This window comes from Poecilia mexicana, unplaced genomic scaffold (assembly GCF_051168715.1).
Source record: "Poecilia mexicana isolate PSO_F unplaced genomic scaffold, ASM5116871v1 scaffold_2, whole genome shotgun sequence".
NCBI classification, from domain to species: Eukaryota; Metazoa; Chordata; class Actinopteri; order Cyprinodontiformes; family Poeciliidae; genus Poecilia; species Poecilia mexicana.
In genome coordinates, this window is record NW_028263371.1 from 48,709,783 (window position 1) to 48,729,042 (window position 19,260).

The following is a 19,260-nucleotide window of genomic DNA, read 5'->3' on the forward strand; positions in this document are numbered from 1 at the left end:
GCACACCGTGTGACTGCAACAATCTCACTACAACCAATTGGGTTTGTCCGTCGCTCACTTTTTTTTTTTTTTTTTTATACACAAGAATGGAGCATTTGTTCTCGTCATGGCCAGGCCTTCTGGATGACGGGGAGAAAGAAGGATGGAGGAGTTTCTGCGCTGAAAACCTTACATCTATTCATCTTTATGCTGGTGGTAATGTGATTGTGAAAGCTGATAGTTTAATTATTAATGATGATGCAACACCCCCATTAGGTATGAGAAGGAGTTTTGTTGTTTTTTGTATTGCTGCTGAAGTTTATACTGGCAGCTCAGAAACTTGATGCTCAGGATATCCTGGGTGTGGTCTAATCACAGGCATCATCAACATCTCTGTATACATGAATGTGCTGCTCATAAATGCAAAGTAAAGAGGAGGCAGAGTACAATGCAAAACACACAAATATTTTAGGGGGATGTATTTGTTTACTTTTCAAATAATTCTTTCAAAGGATCATAAGGGATTTTGAAATGAGGATCTGGAATTTGCACAGAAACCAATGTTTGAATAGAGTTTTTTATGAGGTGCGCCCCAGTGATCTTACTGTGGGGATAAAGTTACCTCGTACTTTCAGAGTACCTGTTTAATGTTAGCACACTGTCCACAGCCTCAGTTTTACATGTGCAAAAATATTAGCTTATCTGTTATATACTGACAATTTACAGGTTTGTAAAATATTCCTCACTTAAACCACAATGACTTGAGACTTGAGTTGTCTTAGATGGTAGATGTCTGGTTTGGTCTTTGTTTGTCTTGAAGAAGCTTTTAGCTTTAGGACTAAATCAGGATTTATGCTAAATAAAATACAAGCAAAAGAGCTTTACAGTATAGAAAAGACATTAAATGTTTAAAACCTTTTAATCACTCTTTTGCACATAGTGCTATAAGTTTTTACTTTACAAACTTTGACAGATCTTCAGCAAGCTGCAAAAACCGCAGCTAGGCTGGGAGAACTAAAACCGTTTACTTTTAATATGATGACTTGATTAATGTGGTAAAGATTTACTTTTTCATCTGAAAGTAGCTTGTTCTTTGGACTGACTACACTTTTCTAGAATGTTAATCTTTACAAGTGCCTCTTTGTCATTCAGATCCTTAACTTTCAGTTCAACTTGTCTTCATAGCAACATGGTTTGTTTTTATTTTCAGGTTTCTTCCCATAGATTTTCTCTGAAATGCAAGAGTGAAATCATTACAATTCATTATATTGTGTCCTTTGAAAATTACTTCTTCAGAAAAAGAATGGCAGCAGGAAAATGTATTCAGACTCTGTAAGGAAATGATGGATCAGGGGGATTTGCTCCTAAGGTCTGTGACAAATTACCATAGAAATAAATTAAAGTTATGGCAGTAAAGTACAGTTATCTTGATAGGATGAATTCATCATTTGTTGCTTCACACTGTTTTCTAAATTACCTACTAATCCCAGCGCAACTGCAGTGAATTTCCCAAAATGGAGGGTTAGAGAATATTAAGAAACTTAAAAAGCACTTTCTCTCAGATTTCTGAAGTGATTCTCGAAGGCATTTTTTCAAGATTCGAGCCAGCTTGTGATAAATCTGCAGGCGGAGAGCATGTTTAATTTCAGCTGGCTTCATCCTTCAACTGTTGTCTCTTAAACTAAGCTACTTTTTTTTTTTTTTTGGTGCCGTCGTTGTTATGCAGCAGTGCGACGCTGGCAGCACGAGGAACAGAAGCAGACAGATCCTCCGCCTCCCCGCCGTGGAGAACGCGGCCTGTCCTGACCTGCTCCAATCAGAACCTTGTCTTCTCAACAGTACCTGTTTCACATACCAGTACAGAGTCTCAGGTAGGGTGAGCCACACATACCTGATCAAGTTGTGAAACTAATGAAACACGTTTTATATACATCTGCTTGCAATCTGTTTTCATCTCATATTCATTTACTTACGCTCTCAAATCTAATTTTGTGTCCCATGTGTCTGGAGATGATATTAGAAAGACGCTTGCTTCCTGTGTCTTTATTTTCTCCATAGATCAGAGTGTGCATCTCTGGATGAATATTCAGGTTTGCAGCCCCTGGTGGCTCCTAAAAGGGTTAAGTGTTACCTGCTTCAACAGCCATGTCTGTGGATACTCTCTTAAATTCCAAATGAGCAGCTGCCCTGTAGTCCATCTTCGTTATATGGCCGTTTGAGCCACAGTGGCTGACTAAGACTATAAATTGCATCAAACAGGAGCAAATAGGGTTTTGTTAGTTGCGAATTCCACTTTTTAGAAGTAAAATTCCATCTCTTGCATGTTGATGGCATAGAAATATCCTTTGCCTTAGATAAATGATGCTCCAGCATCAGCTTACCTCATATGCCTATGTATGCCGCACATGCAGCTAAAGCTAAATATTTACACACTAAGGACAGATAAGCTTTTTGTCTTGACGTCTGCAGTGGCACAGGCCAAACACTTCATGTCTGAGGTGAGTTAAGATTGCCGTAAGTGTTTCAATGCCACAATACTGAGAGCAATTATTCAAATCCAAAAGTTTACATACACTGATGTAAATAAAATTCCTACTGCCAAAACTCACCTTTGAAGACAACTTGTGGTAGAGAAATGGACAGTCGGTTGACGTGCAGCAGCTCCGGTGGACATTCCTGCACTCGGCATGCCAACTGCATGTTCCCTCAAAACCTGTGACATCTCTGGCAGTATGCTGTGTGATAAAACTGCGTATTTCAGAGTAGCCTTTCATTTTTCTTTTACTGTATGCTAGCACACAAACTTAGCAGCAGCAGCAACTGAAGATGATTTTTCTTTCTCTAACAAATATATAGCTTGATAGTAGATATCTATCACAAACATTTTTTTAAGTATTTCTTATCACACATTCCACTTCTCCATTTCCTAATATTTATTTTTCTAAATAACTGTGTTTGGGTCTTGTCTCTGTAATTCCTTCTAAAAAGTTGTCTGATCTATTGATAAAAGATTTTAAAAAAAGTTTGTACCTGCTTCAGTTACTCATCTTTGTGTGTGTGTGTGTGTGTGTGTGTGTGTGTGTGTGTGTGTGCGTGCGTGCGTGCGTGCGTGCGTGCGTGCGTGCGTGCGTGCGTGTGGTGTGTGTGCGTTTTTATTTTTTTGTAAGCCTTCATTGCCAAAAAAAAAAACAAAACAAAAAAAACAAGAAAAAGTGCTAATGCAGATGTACTGATGCTTTGTGTGTAGACTGGAGTACCTGCCAGCTGAGTGAAAATGCCATCTGTGGTCAGGGGTCACGGTCACGTCTCCTGGACTGTGTGCAGAGTGATGGGAAAACCGTGGCGTTGCAGATGTGCCAACAGGTAATGGTCCTATAAAGAATAAAGAGCCTTAAATAACACGCCTGCAGGTAAAAGCTGTCTGAGCCCACACTTTGTGGATGTTAAATATTCGCTTATTCTCTTTGATACAGACACAAGGGCTTAGGTAAAGGTTTTGTTTGAATCCTTATTTTTTTCTAATTTATTATTTATATCTAGTTAAAGCCAAACAACTGCAAAGCAAATCAAATTGCAACAATCTTTTACTTTGTTACATTGAATTGTTTAACAGAATATTTTAGCATTAGAATAAGTGTGATGGCTGATGGCAGCTAATACATAACAGCTGCTCCGCTGCCATAGATTACACATTATTGAAAGGCTTGTCTTTCATGCTCAGGTGTAAATGTTGCTTCTAATCTTGGAACCAATGTTTCAGGAAGCAGTTTGCCAGTAGGTCAACAGAGCTTAATGGTATTGTTGTCTTAATTGTGGAAAGACAAATGGTTTTCTCACTGCGATGAAGCAAAAAGCAGAGAATCCCACTCTGGATTTGCAACTATTAACAGACACAGCACATTTGTTGGGAGTTCTAATAAAAAATATGTATAAAATAAAAAAAAAAGTTGCTTTTTTTTTTGCATAATTTTATGTTTATTTTCAGGCTTGTTGGAGTGCATTTATTCAGTGAAGAAAATAACTTTATTACCTTTTGTACCTCTTGTTCCATCCAATTTTATTTGATTTCTTTTTCACTAAAAATAAATAAAATAATTTAAATATTTATTAGTTTTATGTCAAAGAATGTGGGATCTCCTCATTAGAAATCTATGACTTTCTGTCAAACAGAATGAACAGAGGCCAGATTTTTATTTTTTAGTAAATGATTTGGACAAGGACCAATAAACCCAAAATCATTCATACGTGTTTTTCATTCAACTAATAACTTTATTTTTTAGCAATAAAGAGTTAAAATTAAAATCCAAAATCATTTTTTAGCAAGTTGAAAGTTGTTTATATCTTTCTCAGTAATCATTGAAAGAAAAAAAGTCTTAATTCATAAATCTATGCCAGATTATTCTTAGAGTTCAGATCAGAGGAACGCAAGATTTTTTTTTTCAATGTTAAATATATTCATACTTATATTAAAGGCCTGAGTTGCATTTATCAGAAGGCACAGTTAAAATTAGCTGGATTCATTAAACTGCTGCATCTCCACCATCCTACAGTAAGCCGGAGCTTCATTTGAAATGTGAAAATTGGCTGTTTGTTTTTACTTTTCTTGTTGTTGCTGGAAATAACTAGCAGGCCCTCCACTCAGCTCGGCTCCTGTTTCCTACAGTTTGGTCTGATCAACAAGTTGCAGCTGTTGGAGAGCTGCGTTGTTGACTGTCCTGTCAGCTGCATCCTCTCTGACTGGTCGCCGTGGGCGGATTGCTCGCACACCTGCGGTACCCAAGGTAAGCATTATGAGAAAACAAACTTCAACCTAGTTAAAGAAAAAAAATCTGCAATAAATGCAACCTGTTGAGCAGACCTGCGGTGAACCACATATTTAGCACTTAATTACTTCATCTACTCAGGCAGTCACCAAGATGCTGAATTGTGCATGAATACATTTAAATGCATTGAAATATTTGCAAGCTGATGCAATCCACAGCCTTATTACGCAGTAAAACTATCCACTGTATTTTCTTCTAGGATTTGGTCTCAGTTTGTCATTATAGCATACAAATCAGAAATCCCTTATTAACATACGAACCTCTGAATTCTGTTTATATTTAACGAGGTTAATTACAGCTAAATCCCATGCAGCTCACCTGTTCGGATGCCATAAATTATGTAGCATGCTTAAAGATGAAGTCCGTAATCACCAGCCTGGCTTGTCGGCAATCGCTTTTGAGAGAGGCGTCTTGACCTCATGCAATATACAAAAGTAATGATTTAACCTGGATCCATATATTGTTTCCCTGGCTTCCCAAAGTCAGCCTCCCAAAGAGGAAGCTTGTTATCCAGCTAATTAGAGGGACTCAGCGCTGCCTCCTCAAGTTCATTAATTTTAATTTGTCACTGGCTGTCTGTCAGCTCAAACTTAACCCCTTGCTCCTAAAGCTCACACTTGCAGCTGCTCTCGGCTGGGGATTTAAACCGGAGGCTTTCTCTCTCGCTGTGCCTCCCGAAGCTCTGTCACGGCCGCTGCGACGCTCTCTGCCGCTCACCCAGCTCCTTCTTACAAATAGACAAATACGTCTTTCAGCCTTGATGAGGGATTTGTGTCATATCTGTGTCAGGCGATGCAAAGATCATGTTTTGTTTTGTTTTGTGGGTACACCGGGGAAACATCAGTGTTTTTGGTTTGATTCTTTTATTTTTTCTCCCTGTTCTTTTTTTGGTGGAGCTGAACTGCTCTTTACTGTGTGTGTGTGCCTGGGGGCTTACAGAACAACAAAACCCCTAAAAACACACATACTTTCTGTTGAATTGCCAACTGAAGCAGTGCTTATCTCTCAGCCTCTTAGGATTCTGTAGACTTTGGAATCAAGGTACGTAAATTATACGGATAAAGAGTCACGTCTGTCCTTGTAAAGTAGAAACAATGGACCTTGAAAGTAGCGACATTTTTGATGAAACAAAGTGATAGCAGCGTCATGCAGAGCTGCTGGGAAGCTGGATAGAGACAAAAACCCTGCAGTCCCAGAAGAAAACCTGTTTGAAGCTGGAGCGGAAGGATGATCTTGCACAGTTTGAGCTACAAACGCAACGGTCCTATCTGAGTCCAGATGTGAACCCACGTGCACAATTTGAATTTTCAACTAAAAACTTCAATATACCACTTTAGAGTCCACAGCTGTCTATCAGTTGGGCCACATTTTACGGCTGCTGTGACGGCTTCTACCTTTGAAATGAAACAAACGCTCACATTTAGTATCTGAAAGATCATTACTGGAAGAAATGTTACTTCTCTGATAAATGAAAGTTTTTTTCTGTATGTGTTTCTCTACAACACACTACTCCATGGCTGGTTGCCAACAATTCCCTTCACAGATTATTAATGGTCCTCTTGAACGAGGCACTTTGGTAGAAAACAGCTAGTTCTGAGGATAAAGTGGCAAAATGACTCATGTGTTCGACAGTTGTGCTAATTCTTCTATGTAATAAAAAAAAAAACATTTCTTGTAAAAACTAGAAGATGGAGCCGGCTTTTACTTCTGAACAATTTGATTCACTCACACTTATAAGATTCAGGTTTTGCACGTTTTTAAATCTTCATATGTTTTTGGATGTAGTTCAGTATAAATACTACACTTTATATATTTCCAGCAGATTCTTTTATTCATGCCAACATACAGTAGTACTTTAAAATGTCACCGCTGTGGGAGTCTCACAGATGTAACCATAGAAAGTATTTAATTTTGAAAGTAGGCTGCAGCTTGCAGATGTTCTCTGGATCCGTGTAACTGTTCTTCAAAATGTGGCGTTGGTGTTGACGTTATGTAGGTCACTCTGTCCGCACACGGAGGATCCTTCAGGAGGCTCACGAGGAGGGTCGTCCCTGCCCCAGCCAGCTCTCCCAAACTAAGCCGTGCTCCATAAGGCCGTGCTATATGTGGCTGCTGAATGACTGGTCTCCGTGCGCTGTGGAGGTATGACCTACTTTGATATTAAAAAATGTTCATTTCGCTTAAATTAGTCACGAAAGTGGCGCACTGTTCTCTCCACCCGCAATCAAAAGCTGTGACTCTGAATGGCTAAGTGGGTTAAAAATATCCATCTTTAAGTTTAGCAAATTTAACAAGTTTAAAATCTAAAGCCGTGGAACTTAATGAGGCTGTGACTTTGTATCTCTCTCCTTTGCAAGTGTCACATCTTGTTATCACTCTTGGAAACAATTACAAACCTTAAGGCACTTCAAAGCCGTCCTTTTCTTGCTTTTAGTTCTGATGTTTGGAGACTTAACAGATTGTCTGATGGGACTTAAGAAAACTAATTACAGCAAAACAATTCGACTGCCTGCAAAATCTACTTAGCCTTTATATTGAAATTTGTAAACAATCTGATAATTTTTAATAAAACTATATCAAGAAGACAAGAAGTTGTACGTTGTCCTGTTGATCCTAGATTCAAAAATTATTGTCATATTTTCAGAAAATGTGACAATAATTTTCAGCCATTTGGAAATCAACAGAAAATAATTATGCCTACATTTCCAATGAGAAAAACATACAAGTAAAAAATAAAGTTTTTTATATAGGACGTTTACCATTTTGTTAACGTGTTTAATAAAAAAATAATTTTTTAAATCTCTTTTTCCACCATCTTTTATCTACATGTGTAAAATGTACTTTTTAAAAGCTCATTTTTTTAAAAATCAGACTTTTTCTATAACTCATTTCGATGCCCCGGAACAGTGATTCATTCTGTCCTCCCTTTATGGTCTGCAAAGTCATCGTCAGTCAAGCAGGGGGTTTGAATTTTCTTTCCAGCCATCTCTTGGTAGTTCTCTTTGAAAGTTTTCTCGGACTTGCAGACCTCAGCTTGACCTCTGCGGCTCTTGCTGTTACCTGAATACATTATAAACTGAACTGGGGATACAGCAACTTGAAAATGCTTGGCTATCTCCTTCGAGGCTTTGCTTGCTTTGTGGGCACAAATTAATTTGGTTCAATGCTACAAAGCTGCTTACAAGAAGTCTAAGCCGGAGATTGTAGTTCGAATATTTGGAGAATTGATGTCTTTACCAAGTTTTCTAATTTGGTGACTATAAATACGCTCTAGCTGTAAATTAGCTTACAGTCTGCTTTATAGTTTTAGAGATTGAAAGTCTTTTTAACAAATATGTGAGCAAATAAAATCACAAATGATCTTTACATTTATATCTTAAGGATATTGCACCAGTTTTGCTCTGACGTTTTTCTTACTAGACTTTTGCACGCATTCACAAAACATTTGGAGATCTGTTTTAATTAGAAAAAATAAATCTGGTTATTTTTTTGGTGGAAGAGGGAATGTAATTAAACTGAATTGTTTGTTCTCATTAAGAATAATGTGGAACACTATTTTTCAAAGGTTTTTCCTAATTAGTTTGAATATGTGAGCATGTGTTCTAATGGTTTCTCGCATTATAATGACTTACAAATGGGAAAAACAAACTGCAAGCCAATAATGCACCAACAATAAACAGAGAGGAAAAAAATTGACTGGTGCCAGATGGAAAACGTGGATCGGCAAATGTGTTATGTAGCTAGAAATGTAGTGCAATGTTTGCTAAAAGTAAGTTAGTGGTGTGGTCAGTAATGTGCATGAAGAAAAAATCTTTATATGTTAGTAGAAATTTTTAAATCATTGAAATGTATTTTAAAAACGGCAGAAATCTAACTTTTCATACCATTGTTTTTTTTCCCCACTATAGTTAATGATTATATCACTGTTTAATAGTTGATCATAAACACTGACTGATTTAATGGAAAAATGTGGAACTGACTTATAATATGTTTAATTGCTGTTTAGTAGCTTAGGACTTTTGTGTTTTTTAGCAATTAGAAACAGAAGCATACAAAGATCTCACATGGAGTTCCTCAAGGCTTCATTCTAGTAATCTTACAAATAATCACCTGATCTTAGATAATAATGCAAACACTCAGTAAATATGTACCTGGATGGAAAAATGTGACTTTATCTCACTTTCATGGCCCAATATTGTAATATTTCATGAGTCTTCATGAGTCATTATGTGGTCAAGAATGCACACCTGTTAATTTACATCGTGGAAACTCAGAAGAAAAATGAAATGTGACGAAGAAACACTGACTAGTTTTGAAAAAAAAATATATATATACATACATACATATATATCTATGTTTTGTATTTGTATTTGTATCTGTGCAGGGTGCAAAATGCGGAGAGGGGGTCCGGAGAAGAAACCTGTCGTGTGTTGTCCACTGGGGGAACTGGCACGAGTCTCCTCCCCCTCAGCCTGTAGACAGAGAGCTGTGTGGAGATGTGCTGAGGCAGCAACTCCAGCAGGAAATGGAGCAGCCGTGCTTCGTCCCCTGCCCAGGCAAAGCCGCTTTACTTTTATTGGATTCCCATATTTGCTCTTTTAATGTATTGGCATTTTGTTTAGAAGAACAGCCAAACAGCTTAGGGAGTTAAATCAGATGGCACGTAACTGCATGACTGGAGAAATTATTTATTAGTGCATCACTTGTTCCAATAACTGGAAACTCAATATTTTTTTTCTAAAGCATTTGTACCTGTTTTCTAAAATATGGCCCTCTCCTTTGACTAGTTGACATTTTCAGACTCCAAGTAATTGCAAAATTCATAGAAGTCATAATTTTACAAATGGCCCATTTCACTGAACATAATCCGCTCTGTTCTCCCTGATAAACATGATAAGCCATTTTTCTCTCTCATAGAAATGAATGGGAGAATTTTGACTTAAAAACAGAGCTCTAGAAGTTAGCTGTAGTCTTAACAACTAAACAGATAATTTGAGATTAGTTGTTTCTTCAGTGATTAGTGTAATAAAAGCCACAAGCAAATAAAGCATGAAAGAATATTCTGTGTTAATTGACATAATTAACAAATCACACGCCTCAAGCAATCACCTCGTCCCTGGTAATCATTCCTCTTATCACAAACACACAATTAATGCCAATGGGAGTGCTGCATGGGGAGAGTGTGTGAACGTAACACATTTCCATTTGCAAAAATAAAAGCCACATCAAAAGCAATCTAGTCTGGAGCAGGGGTAGATTGGATTGAATTTATTCTTTATGGAAGTTACGTCTGAAATTGTTCGTACCCCTGGCAGATTTTGATTTTAAATTGAATTCAATCAACCAACAATTTTATTTCTCACAGGAAATAAGATCAGCGTTTCTCAAAAGTTAATAAAACTGTGTAAAAGGGTTGTCAAATTTGAAAATGATATATATTTTATTGAAAAATGTCATGTCAAAAACCATTTAAACCCTCATTCATCAGCGGAAAAATCATTCTTGTCATTACAGCAATCAAACCTTTCCTATTATTGCTGAGTAATAATAGGAAAGGTTTGCATTCGCTGCCATTATGGTGATTATTTCATCAGTGAGGAGCTACAAATCTATAAGACTGGAATGGCTACTTGCCATCACCCTAATCTTTAGCTTTGTTCACTGATTCTGAATTAGTTTCAAGTCAGGACTCTGGTTGGGCCACAAGACATTCAGGTTTCTTGATAAAGTCAGAAATACACTGTAATGGATAAAACTCACTATATGGAGTATTTAGAAAAAAATTAAGAAACTCTATTAAATGCTTAGTTTAAGAAATGTATCTGATGTCTAAACTGTTTTTTTCAGTGTAAAACAAATTGATGTAATTACAGATAAAAATCTTTAAGGTAAAATACAAATTGAAACACTCTGAATGTTTTTTTAAATTGTTTGATGGTTTTATCATTAAAGCTCTATAGCACTTTGTATTATTATTTCATTAAAAAGAAAAGGATATTTGGCCTTATTTTGTTGTTAGATTATTTTCACTGTATTTCTGTTTTAGAAACTTTTTCAAGGGAGAATAGCTTCGAACAAAATCAGCACGATGAAAACATTTTTTATTTTTTCTATACTAAGATGCAGCATGTTTTTCTGGCTCTGTACTCTTTTAACTTGTTTTTCTTTTACTAGTGATAAAATAGTGATCTGACTACAAAACAACCATCATATGATATTTTTGCCATACCGCCCACTTGTGCTTCCGTATCTATGACTCTACTTTGTGTGGCTCAGTATAGCTGTTGGCATGCAGTGTCCAATTATCTGAGAAGGCGGTTCATCTTTCAGCTTCACCTCCTCACATGAAGATGGTGTATGCAGACTTATTTTGTTTTTCCGCCCACCTTCCACTAATCAGCTCCTGTGTTGGAGCTATATCACATCCAGGCTTTGATTATAAACCAGAGAATAGCTGCTTCTCCAACATCGGGTGTATCACTGGTTTTAGACAGATCAAAAACATTGTTAAAACAAATAATTCTTCATTAAACAACAATGACAAAAGAATGTTTTAAATTAGTCAAAAGGTCAGGCTTCCAAGAGCAAGGACTTATAAAAGTAAGTTGGTGGTAGCGTCATGCTATGGGCCGGTTTCAAAGCCAGGAACTGGCAATGAACATTAGCAGAACATTGTGCTAATTTTCTGCTCAAAGTCTGTGGAACAATGACAGGAGAGGACAAACTCTTCAGCTTGACCTCAAATCAACACAGCTGAAACTCAGATGTTTCAGCTGGGTGTTCCAGGAGGAAATTGACCCAAAATGCACTTAAAGCTAATTCTGAAAGAGGTAAAGCAGAAAATAAGCTGACATATTGAGTTTACGTCTGAGCTCATTCTTATTAAAACTTTGTAAACTGTTTAAAAAGTAGAGAAAATACCATTTTCAATGATTTCTACCACGAGTGGTCAAATATCCAGGTGGAATACTTCTGACCTTTTACTGTGGTAAGCTGGATGTTAACTTCTTAACTGATCTGTAAATTAATCAAACATTTTGCTGTAACTCGATCATTCTGTTGCGTAAAACACCTGATCCATGTCATGCTCTCTAATTGAATCTGTGCACCTTTTCATTAGAATAATCACCATAGAAACAAGGAGACAGCATCTCACCAGTTCGCTGATGTCATTTAGTGTCAGTGGAGGGTTTTTTTTTTATTTATTCTGTAAGCCAAAAAATGAGCATTAAATTATTTTCAGAGAGGCAGCAGCTGGCCAGCCGACAGCTAGTCTGCTTTACTGTCAACGTTTATCCCTTTATAATGAAGCTTTACTGTGCATCTTTGCATGGCTGCTGCACAGGTAGCAAAAGATTTTAGTTCATTTTAATACTTGTCATCTTTACAAGACACTGATTATCATTGATGAAAAGGCTTCTCAGACCTGCGATCTCAGTCATGTTGCCTTGTGAAGCCTTTGTAAGGCTTTGCTATGAAGAGTAAGTGGCTGCCTGTGCTCATCTCTCTCCTCTGTGATCTTCTGCTTGATCCATCACTCAATCCGGCGAGTCTTGGCTGAAGATCAGAAGTGTTTGATGCCAAGGGCAGACGTGTGTGTGTGTGTGTGTGTGTGTGTGTGTGTGTGTGTGTGTGTCTCTTCATCGTGCATGCTTGTGTTTGTTGGTGTGAAGGTGCCAGCAGGTGAAATGTAAGGTCCAGCAGAAGTGCAGTGGAACATACATGCGAGATGTCATGTGCAAATGCGGCTTAAAGCTGTTTAATGCGGCTCCCGCCGCAGCATGTTCCCGCAGATGAAGCTGTGTAAGACAAGAGCTGATGGAGTGTCTGCGTATGAAGATGAAAGATAATGAGATGCCTCAGTCCACAGATAGTCACTAATGGATGTTCAAGGCAGAGAATCAGAGGCTTTCTCAGGCTGGGAGACGGTGGCTTTGGATGATATTATCGCTGCAGGAAAACCCTGCCAAGCGTCACAAAGGATATTTGTGTTTGACATTCAAGAGAGAAAGTCTCCTGTATCATTTATTGGCTCACAAACACAAAAACAACATCAACCAGCTTTTGTCAGACAAATAATTTCCTCCCCAGGGAGACCTGTTTCAGTTTTCTTCGTCGGTTTTACGTCTCACTGTAAAGTCTGACTGAGAAGGCCATATCCATTAATCTGTTTTTGCATTTAGAACATACTCTCTCACAGATGTTATTTTTGATTCTTGTTAAATCTTACAGTACTTCATATTGTTGACAATATGACAGAAGAAGATTATTTGTGGATCAGTCTGTGACTTGATGTTTTTTTTTTTTATTATTATCATTTTTTTCTTCAGGTGATTGCCATTTGACACAGTGGTCCACCTGGAGCTCCTGCCAGCTGACGTGCCTGGAGGGCCGCAGCTTTGAGTCCACCGGTCGCCAGGCGCGATCCAGAGCTGTGATCATTCAAGCCATGGAGAACCAAGGCAGCTGCCCCCATCAGGTCTTTGAGACCCAGCCTTGTACAGGTTTGAAGGAAGATTGACTTACACTTATTTCCACCAAAACACTGATAACCGTATTCATAATATAATTAAATCTTTTTACCAAAGCATATTGAAAGTTATTATATATGAATGCCTTTAAATGCTATTGTATATTTAATTTAACTTTATAAAATAGAAACAAACATATCCATTGGTTCTGATTTTTTTGTTTTTACAAATTTTGTATTTAACATTTGTTTCTGTTGCTAAAAGTGGCTTAAAACAAATACGGCTGTTTGGAGTTTGATCACCGGCTCTTGGGGTGTTTACTGCATGACTTGCCCTTCTAGTTACTAATGACTACAGGTCACTAGTGCCTTAATCACCTTTAAACATTTGAAAATTGTTAAAACAAAAAACCCTTTGTGTGTATACCTTTCCTGGAAAACTTGCTACATTTTTCAATGAACTTTTGCATTTTTTCTTGCTGCTCAGACAATTTAGATGAATACAACAGCATTTATTTTGCTGTCCACTAAATGTCCATTAAACTCCAGCTACACACATGAGGGCTGCAATAAAGATAAACTATTTCAACCTTTGATCTTTGAAGCTATCCTGAAATGTTTATTGGGTTGCATCAGGGCAGTGCTGCCTTCAGACTGCAGTGATGGAGTCGTGTTTGCTACTTGAGAGAACATGTAGGACGCAGTATGGAGCGAAGATGTCTTCTGGGGTTTTCTAAACTGTCTGATAAAACAATAAACTAAAATATTATATAATAAAGAATGTTTGTAGATTGTCAGATGTATTGTAAAATGTAATTTTAGGAGTTGTATTGTAGTGTTATCCCCCATCAGACATCAATCTGATTGATGCGTTTAATGCTAAAAGAGCAGGCGTCTCAATTTGAAATGAGTCCCTGGTCTTGAATCAAATAGCTAAATTGCTTCTTTGGCGTGCGGTCAAGCTTTACATAATTCTGGTAAAGAGCAAATAGTTGAGACAAATGTCTTGAAGGAGAGCTGGATCTTAAAGTTGCAGGAACTGGGCTCTTTTTCAACACTCCAGGACGCTCAAAAAGGTGAAGAGAAAAGACGCGACAATACCTGAGCTGAAAACGCTGAATTAAAAGTCAGGGCCATTGTTCGGAGAGACTCAAGAGCGCCATTGTTACGAGTCTGGAAAATAGTTGGTATTATGTCCCACATGTGTTGAATTTAGAAAGATAAACAGAGACTTTTGATCAAGAATCCAATGTCTTTAATGTCCCTCAGTGATTCATTAACCAGACGTTGTTACACTTACATCTCACTCCTCATTATTTTTTCCAAAATAAGCATCCTTGTTCTTTTTTCTTATTTTGCATGTGGTCGTAGATGTCTTCTGTTCTGTTTTATTGCAGAACACTTGAGTTTGTGTTTCACTGCCAGCTGAGCGTGAGATTCAGATAGTTATAAAATCCTTGGCCGTATCCGGCCCCGGAGTGAAGTTCCTCATCACAAAGCCCATGCAGAGTTACACATGGTCAAGCTGATGGCTGCGTGTGCGAGCTTGAATCGGACATTATCGGTTCATGTTAGTTACGTGGGCTTTTTCTTGCTCCTGCTGATGCTTCTTGTATTCTCACTCCCAGTCATTTAATCAGCAACCTTATGGAAGAGTGATGGGAGAGGGTGGATGCAAAAAAAAAGCTTTGGCAAGCAATATTAAAAAGCTCCAATAAATGATTTAGATGTAGCCATCATTGTGATTTAAAAAAAAAAAAAAAAAACTTTTTTTAGTTTGCTTTACATTTATCTGAACCCAAAAAAATCTATTTAAATCAAGTTTTACTCCAGATATTTAATATTCGCATAGTGCGCAGGTAGCTTCAGATCTAAGTGCTTAAATAGAAGTTGCTGGATTTTCATGTTCCTTGAAGACATCCCACCTCTAACCCAGAGGCTTTTTCACTTCTGAACCCGGCTCGCTTTATATGTAAGCACTTGTAATGCCCAGGATGGCTGAGCGTCTGCACCGACTTGGACAGAAATAACGAGGTTAGTTTCAGCTGCTCCTGAAGCCAAACTGCTCCGATGGCAGCAAGCTGGTTCCAGTAGGATTAGAGAAAATATATTTAGGGAAGCGTTGGATTTCACGTCCGATTTCTGGCCTCCTCTTTTCGTAAAGCTTTGATCTGCCGAGACCAATTTTAATCAATACAGATATCTCTTTAGCGACTAATACAAGAAGAAACAATTGTGTTTTCTTGCCTTTCTGCTGAGAAAGCAGATTTTTGTTGTTTGGTTTGTGGTCAAAGGTCACATCATACGAATAAATAAACAAGGATTTTACTTTCTTAAGCAGACTGACACAATGACACTTACCTCAGTCACTACTAAACATGACTTGCTGCTGAAGAGAACATACTATGCTACATAAATTGGCAGAAGAAGAGTCTACAGGGAGTACACTCTTTGTACATAAAAGCAATTTTTCAAGCCCATTCCTGCATGATTTACGACTAATTTGCAGCATTTTATTTTGCCAACATATTTGGGGTATTTGTCCATAATACCACATCATAACTGAACTCTAGTTGAGGCAGCTACATTGCTAATGCAGAGGTCCCTGCAGCATGTACGTCACTACCTTGACTGGGAAATGTCCAAAAGGCTGCCAACATTTCAAAATGCAGAAAATAACAGAGGTTAAAGCTCAAATAAACAACTTTGTCTTTTTGTTAAAGTTGCAGTGGGGAGTTCTGAGAAAAACTGTGGTCTGAAATTCTGAACAAGTTCTTCCACCATCACAGCTGCAGCGTACCGGCAAACTTGAGCTTGACGGCACACACTGAGCGGGGGAAGGGTGTGTGCATCGCGTAGAAGGGTGTGATTGACAGTGCAAAGACTTTCTTCCTGATTCTGATTGGTTGTTTGTGACTGGGAGCCGTGTGTTTCTGCAAATGGCAGCAGCAGGACCACTGGGCGGAGCCAGAGGAACATTTTATTTTTTCACAATGATTTGTGTTATATTCTACTGTAGGAAACTTGATTCTATTGTTCTCGAAACCCATTTTGTCAGTTCATCTCTAAATTTATTTCTGTTGACTTTGTGCTTAATGTATTTTTTTAATCACAACTGTTTTTAATGTTTACCTTTTTAAAAAAAAATATATATATATATATTTTTTTCTTATATTTCATTATCAATTTTGTCAGTTTTTGCTGCTTTCATACCACAGCAATTGTATTTATAGCTCCTTAAAAGAGCGGCAGCAGCAACAAAGTGCTTCACAAAGAAAACTTTAAAAAAATAAAAAAATAATCACGTATAAATAAGGCAAAGGAACAGTAAAATATTAAATACAATGCAACAAATTAAAATAAGCAAGGCCAAATTATGTCTAGCTAATTGTTGAAGGCCAAAGAAGAAGAAAAGGCTTTAAGAGGAGTTTTAAAAGTAGTGAAGGAGCCTCTCTGATGTGCAGCAGCACAATAGCTGCTCAGGTACTCAGAAAAAGCCCCGAGTACCTTCATACACCCAGTAACCATAATAGCATTCCTTTTTTCTTTTTAATCTTAACACATAAAGCCTAAAATTACACATAAGTCAAATATATTTATTTTAAAATTGTACCCACCGCAGTAACCCAGTAACTTCAGTTCTGTACTTTCTGTGGTGTTACTTTGGTTCTTTTTGTAAGTTTGTCCTGAATTGCAGCTTTGTGTGGCTGCGCTTTCTTCAGTCCTGCAAATCAGTTCTCTCTGTCTTTGCTTTTCTCTTCAAATCAACCTTTCTATAGACTCTCCCTCAGGAAAATAAGAGCTTTGATTGCAAAAAGAGGCCCATTTCATATATTTCCAACCGATTTTACCTCATTTTGTCCAAAGTTGCCACAGTCTCGCATGGTGCCTCAGTTGAGGGGTTTCTATTCTTTTTTTTTTTTCTTTTTGTTCTGTCTTTGTAATCATTATATGTCTTAGCTTTATAATATAAAGGCGCAGGCCTGAGGGAAACGGAGGTTAACATCCACAGGAGCCTGAGAGCAGGTGTGGACACCCAATATAAGCTGCTAATGAGGATTGCGTCCATCTCTCTGCCATTGCTGCAGGAGGAAAGTGCCACAGCTACCAGTGGAAAACAGGGGGATGGACAAACAACGAGAGGCCAGTGTGGTGTCAACGCTCAGATGGTGTTAATGTCACAGGTGAAACCTTACAGTCTCCAGTCACTGCTCATAAATGGGTTACATACAATATCTCCTAGGAAAGCGGTGATATTGCCTAATTTCTACCTGAGTCCAGCAGCTGAACGTGTGCTATTTCTGCTTATGTTCCACTGCGCTGACACAGTTGAGCCCATTTCATTTTGTATCGTATGGATGTGTGGCGCATTAAAGAATAAGTCTATAGCTCTAAAATGAAATGTGCAGCTCAGACATGAAGTGAATCTCCTTTCATTCATCTCTGAAAACTGTCGAACTGAAAACTTTTTATTTTTCATTTGTTCCAGAAGTGGCTGTAGCAGGTGGTTTTGAATTACATTTACAGGAAAAGAGCGCCTTATTGGATCAGGAGATAATAGGAAATGTGACATCTGCAAAGATCTGACAGTGCTGAATTGCAAAAGTATAATCTTTAGAGATTCCAAAACTATTAAGCCGTCAGTGGGCTTTGCTTCTACAGATAAGATCTTTTCCAGATATATAACAAAACTCAGAGGAGGTTGAAACTTTCCGTGCCAGCAGATGGACTGTGCTTTCTGTCAGTCACAAATTCAGACAAGCATGAAGACGGAGATGAGGACCCGAGTAGCTTCAGATTCAATTCAGGCTCAAACTCTGACGAAAGTCTCATGAAAATCTCTTGTCTCAAGTTATCATTAGTGAAAATAGACCCGGAAGCGTGGCTCGTTTGAGTAAATGATTAAATTGAGTAATAATAATGTCCTGATGGATGTCTTTCAAACTGAGCCATCAATCAATCAATCAAATTTTATTTGTATCGCACATTTCAGCAGCAAGGCATTCCAAAGTGCTTTACAGCATGTGACATTGAATAAACAGTAAGAAAGAGAGATTTTTAAAAAAAAAAAAAGATTGGAATTTGAAAAAAAATCCAGATTTTAGTCAAAACGCCATTTGACAAGGACTCTAAACCACCAAAAAAAAAGAGATTAGAGATTAATAAATGGATAAAAAGTAAAGTTAGAAACATCGAAGACATCAAAACCCACACTCTAACCCTAATTTAGCCATAAGCAACTCTAAACAGGTGGGTTTTAAGTTGAGATTTAAAGGTACCCAGTGTTTCAGCTGTTTTACAGTTTTCTGGAAGTTTGTTCCAAATCTGTGGTGCATAGAAACTGAATGCTGCTTCTCCTCGTTTGGTTCTGGTTCCATGTATTACAGTGGACCCCCATTGCTCAAAGGCGTTAGGGTCCACAGCCGCCCGAAAATAGCTAAAATCCACAATTACTTGACAACCACTTGAAAAATGATTATACTTGCCAATATTAATAGTTAAAAAAAAAAAACATTTGTTAATATGCATTAATAATCACAGTGAAAACCGACTGCAGAAGCTAATATCTACAGTTTTTCTTATCTCCACTCATCAGCCATGGTTTAAGTTGCATCGTGCTTTGCTGTTTCAGCGTTGTGAAAACTGATCATGACTGAGACTTGACTTGCTTTTGACTTGGCCAAGCTGACTTCTACAGCCAGTGCTTGAAGATTCACTCACACAGAGTAGTTTTAGTACAGTGCTCCAAGAACATTTTACACTTTATTTGATCTGCCTTTTCCCACACCAGGGTCAATTGATTTCTTTCTTTTCCTCCCCTTTTAACGCAAGTAATCAATAAACTGCACTGAGCTGGGATGCTTTCAATCCATATAAATATAATCACGCATTTGTATTTATAGGAAGTAAACCAGCCTCGGAGAAACGGAACAAAACTACGACTGTTGTGGGAATAAAAAAGCTTTAGGCAGGCTTGATCTGCTGTAA

At 37.8% G+C, this 19,260-nt stretch overlaps 1 protein-coding gene across 1 annotated transcript in view; it reads left to right on the forward strand.

Moving 5' to 3' along the window:
* The window catches only part of thsd7ba (thrombospondin, type I, domain containing 7Ba), a 120,454-nt gene that overhangs the window by 98,145 nt on the left and 3,049 nt on the right, over positions 1 to 19,260 (forward strand). Inside the window, exons 16-22 of the mRNA XM_088008347.1 lie at positions 1,602 to 1,850; positions 3,227 to 3,342; positions 4,643 to 4,760; positions 6,799 to 6,944; positions 9,187 to 9,358; positions 13,133 to 13,306; positions 17,361 to 17,456. Coding sequence (XP_087864473.1) covers positions 1,602 to 1,850; positions 3,227 to 3,342; positions 4,643 to 4,760; positions 6,799 to 6,944; positions 9,187 to 9,358; positions 13,133 to 13,306; positions 17,361 to 17,456 — 1,071 coding nt within the window. The remainder of the gene's footprint in view (positions 1 to 1,601; positions 1,851 to 3,226; positions 3,343 to 4,642; positions 4,761 to 6,798; positions 6,945 to 9,186; positions 9,359 to 13,132; positions 13,307 to 17,360; positions 17,457 to 19,260) is intronic.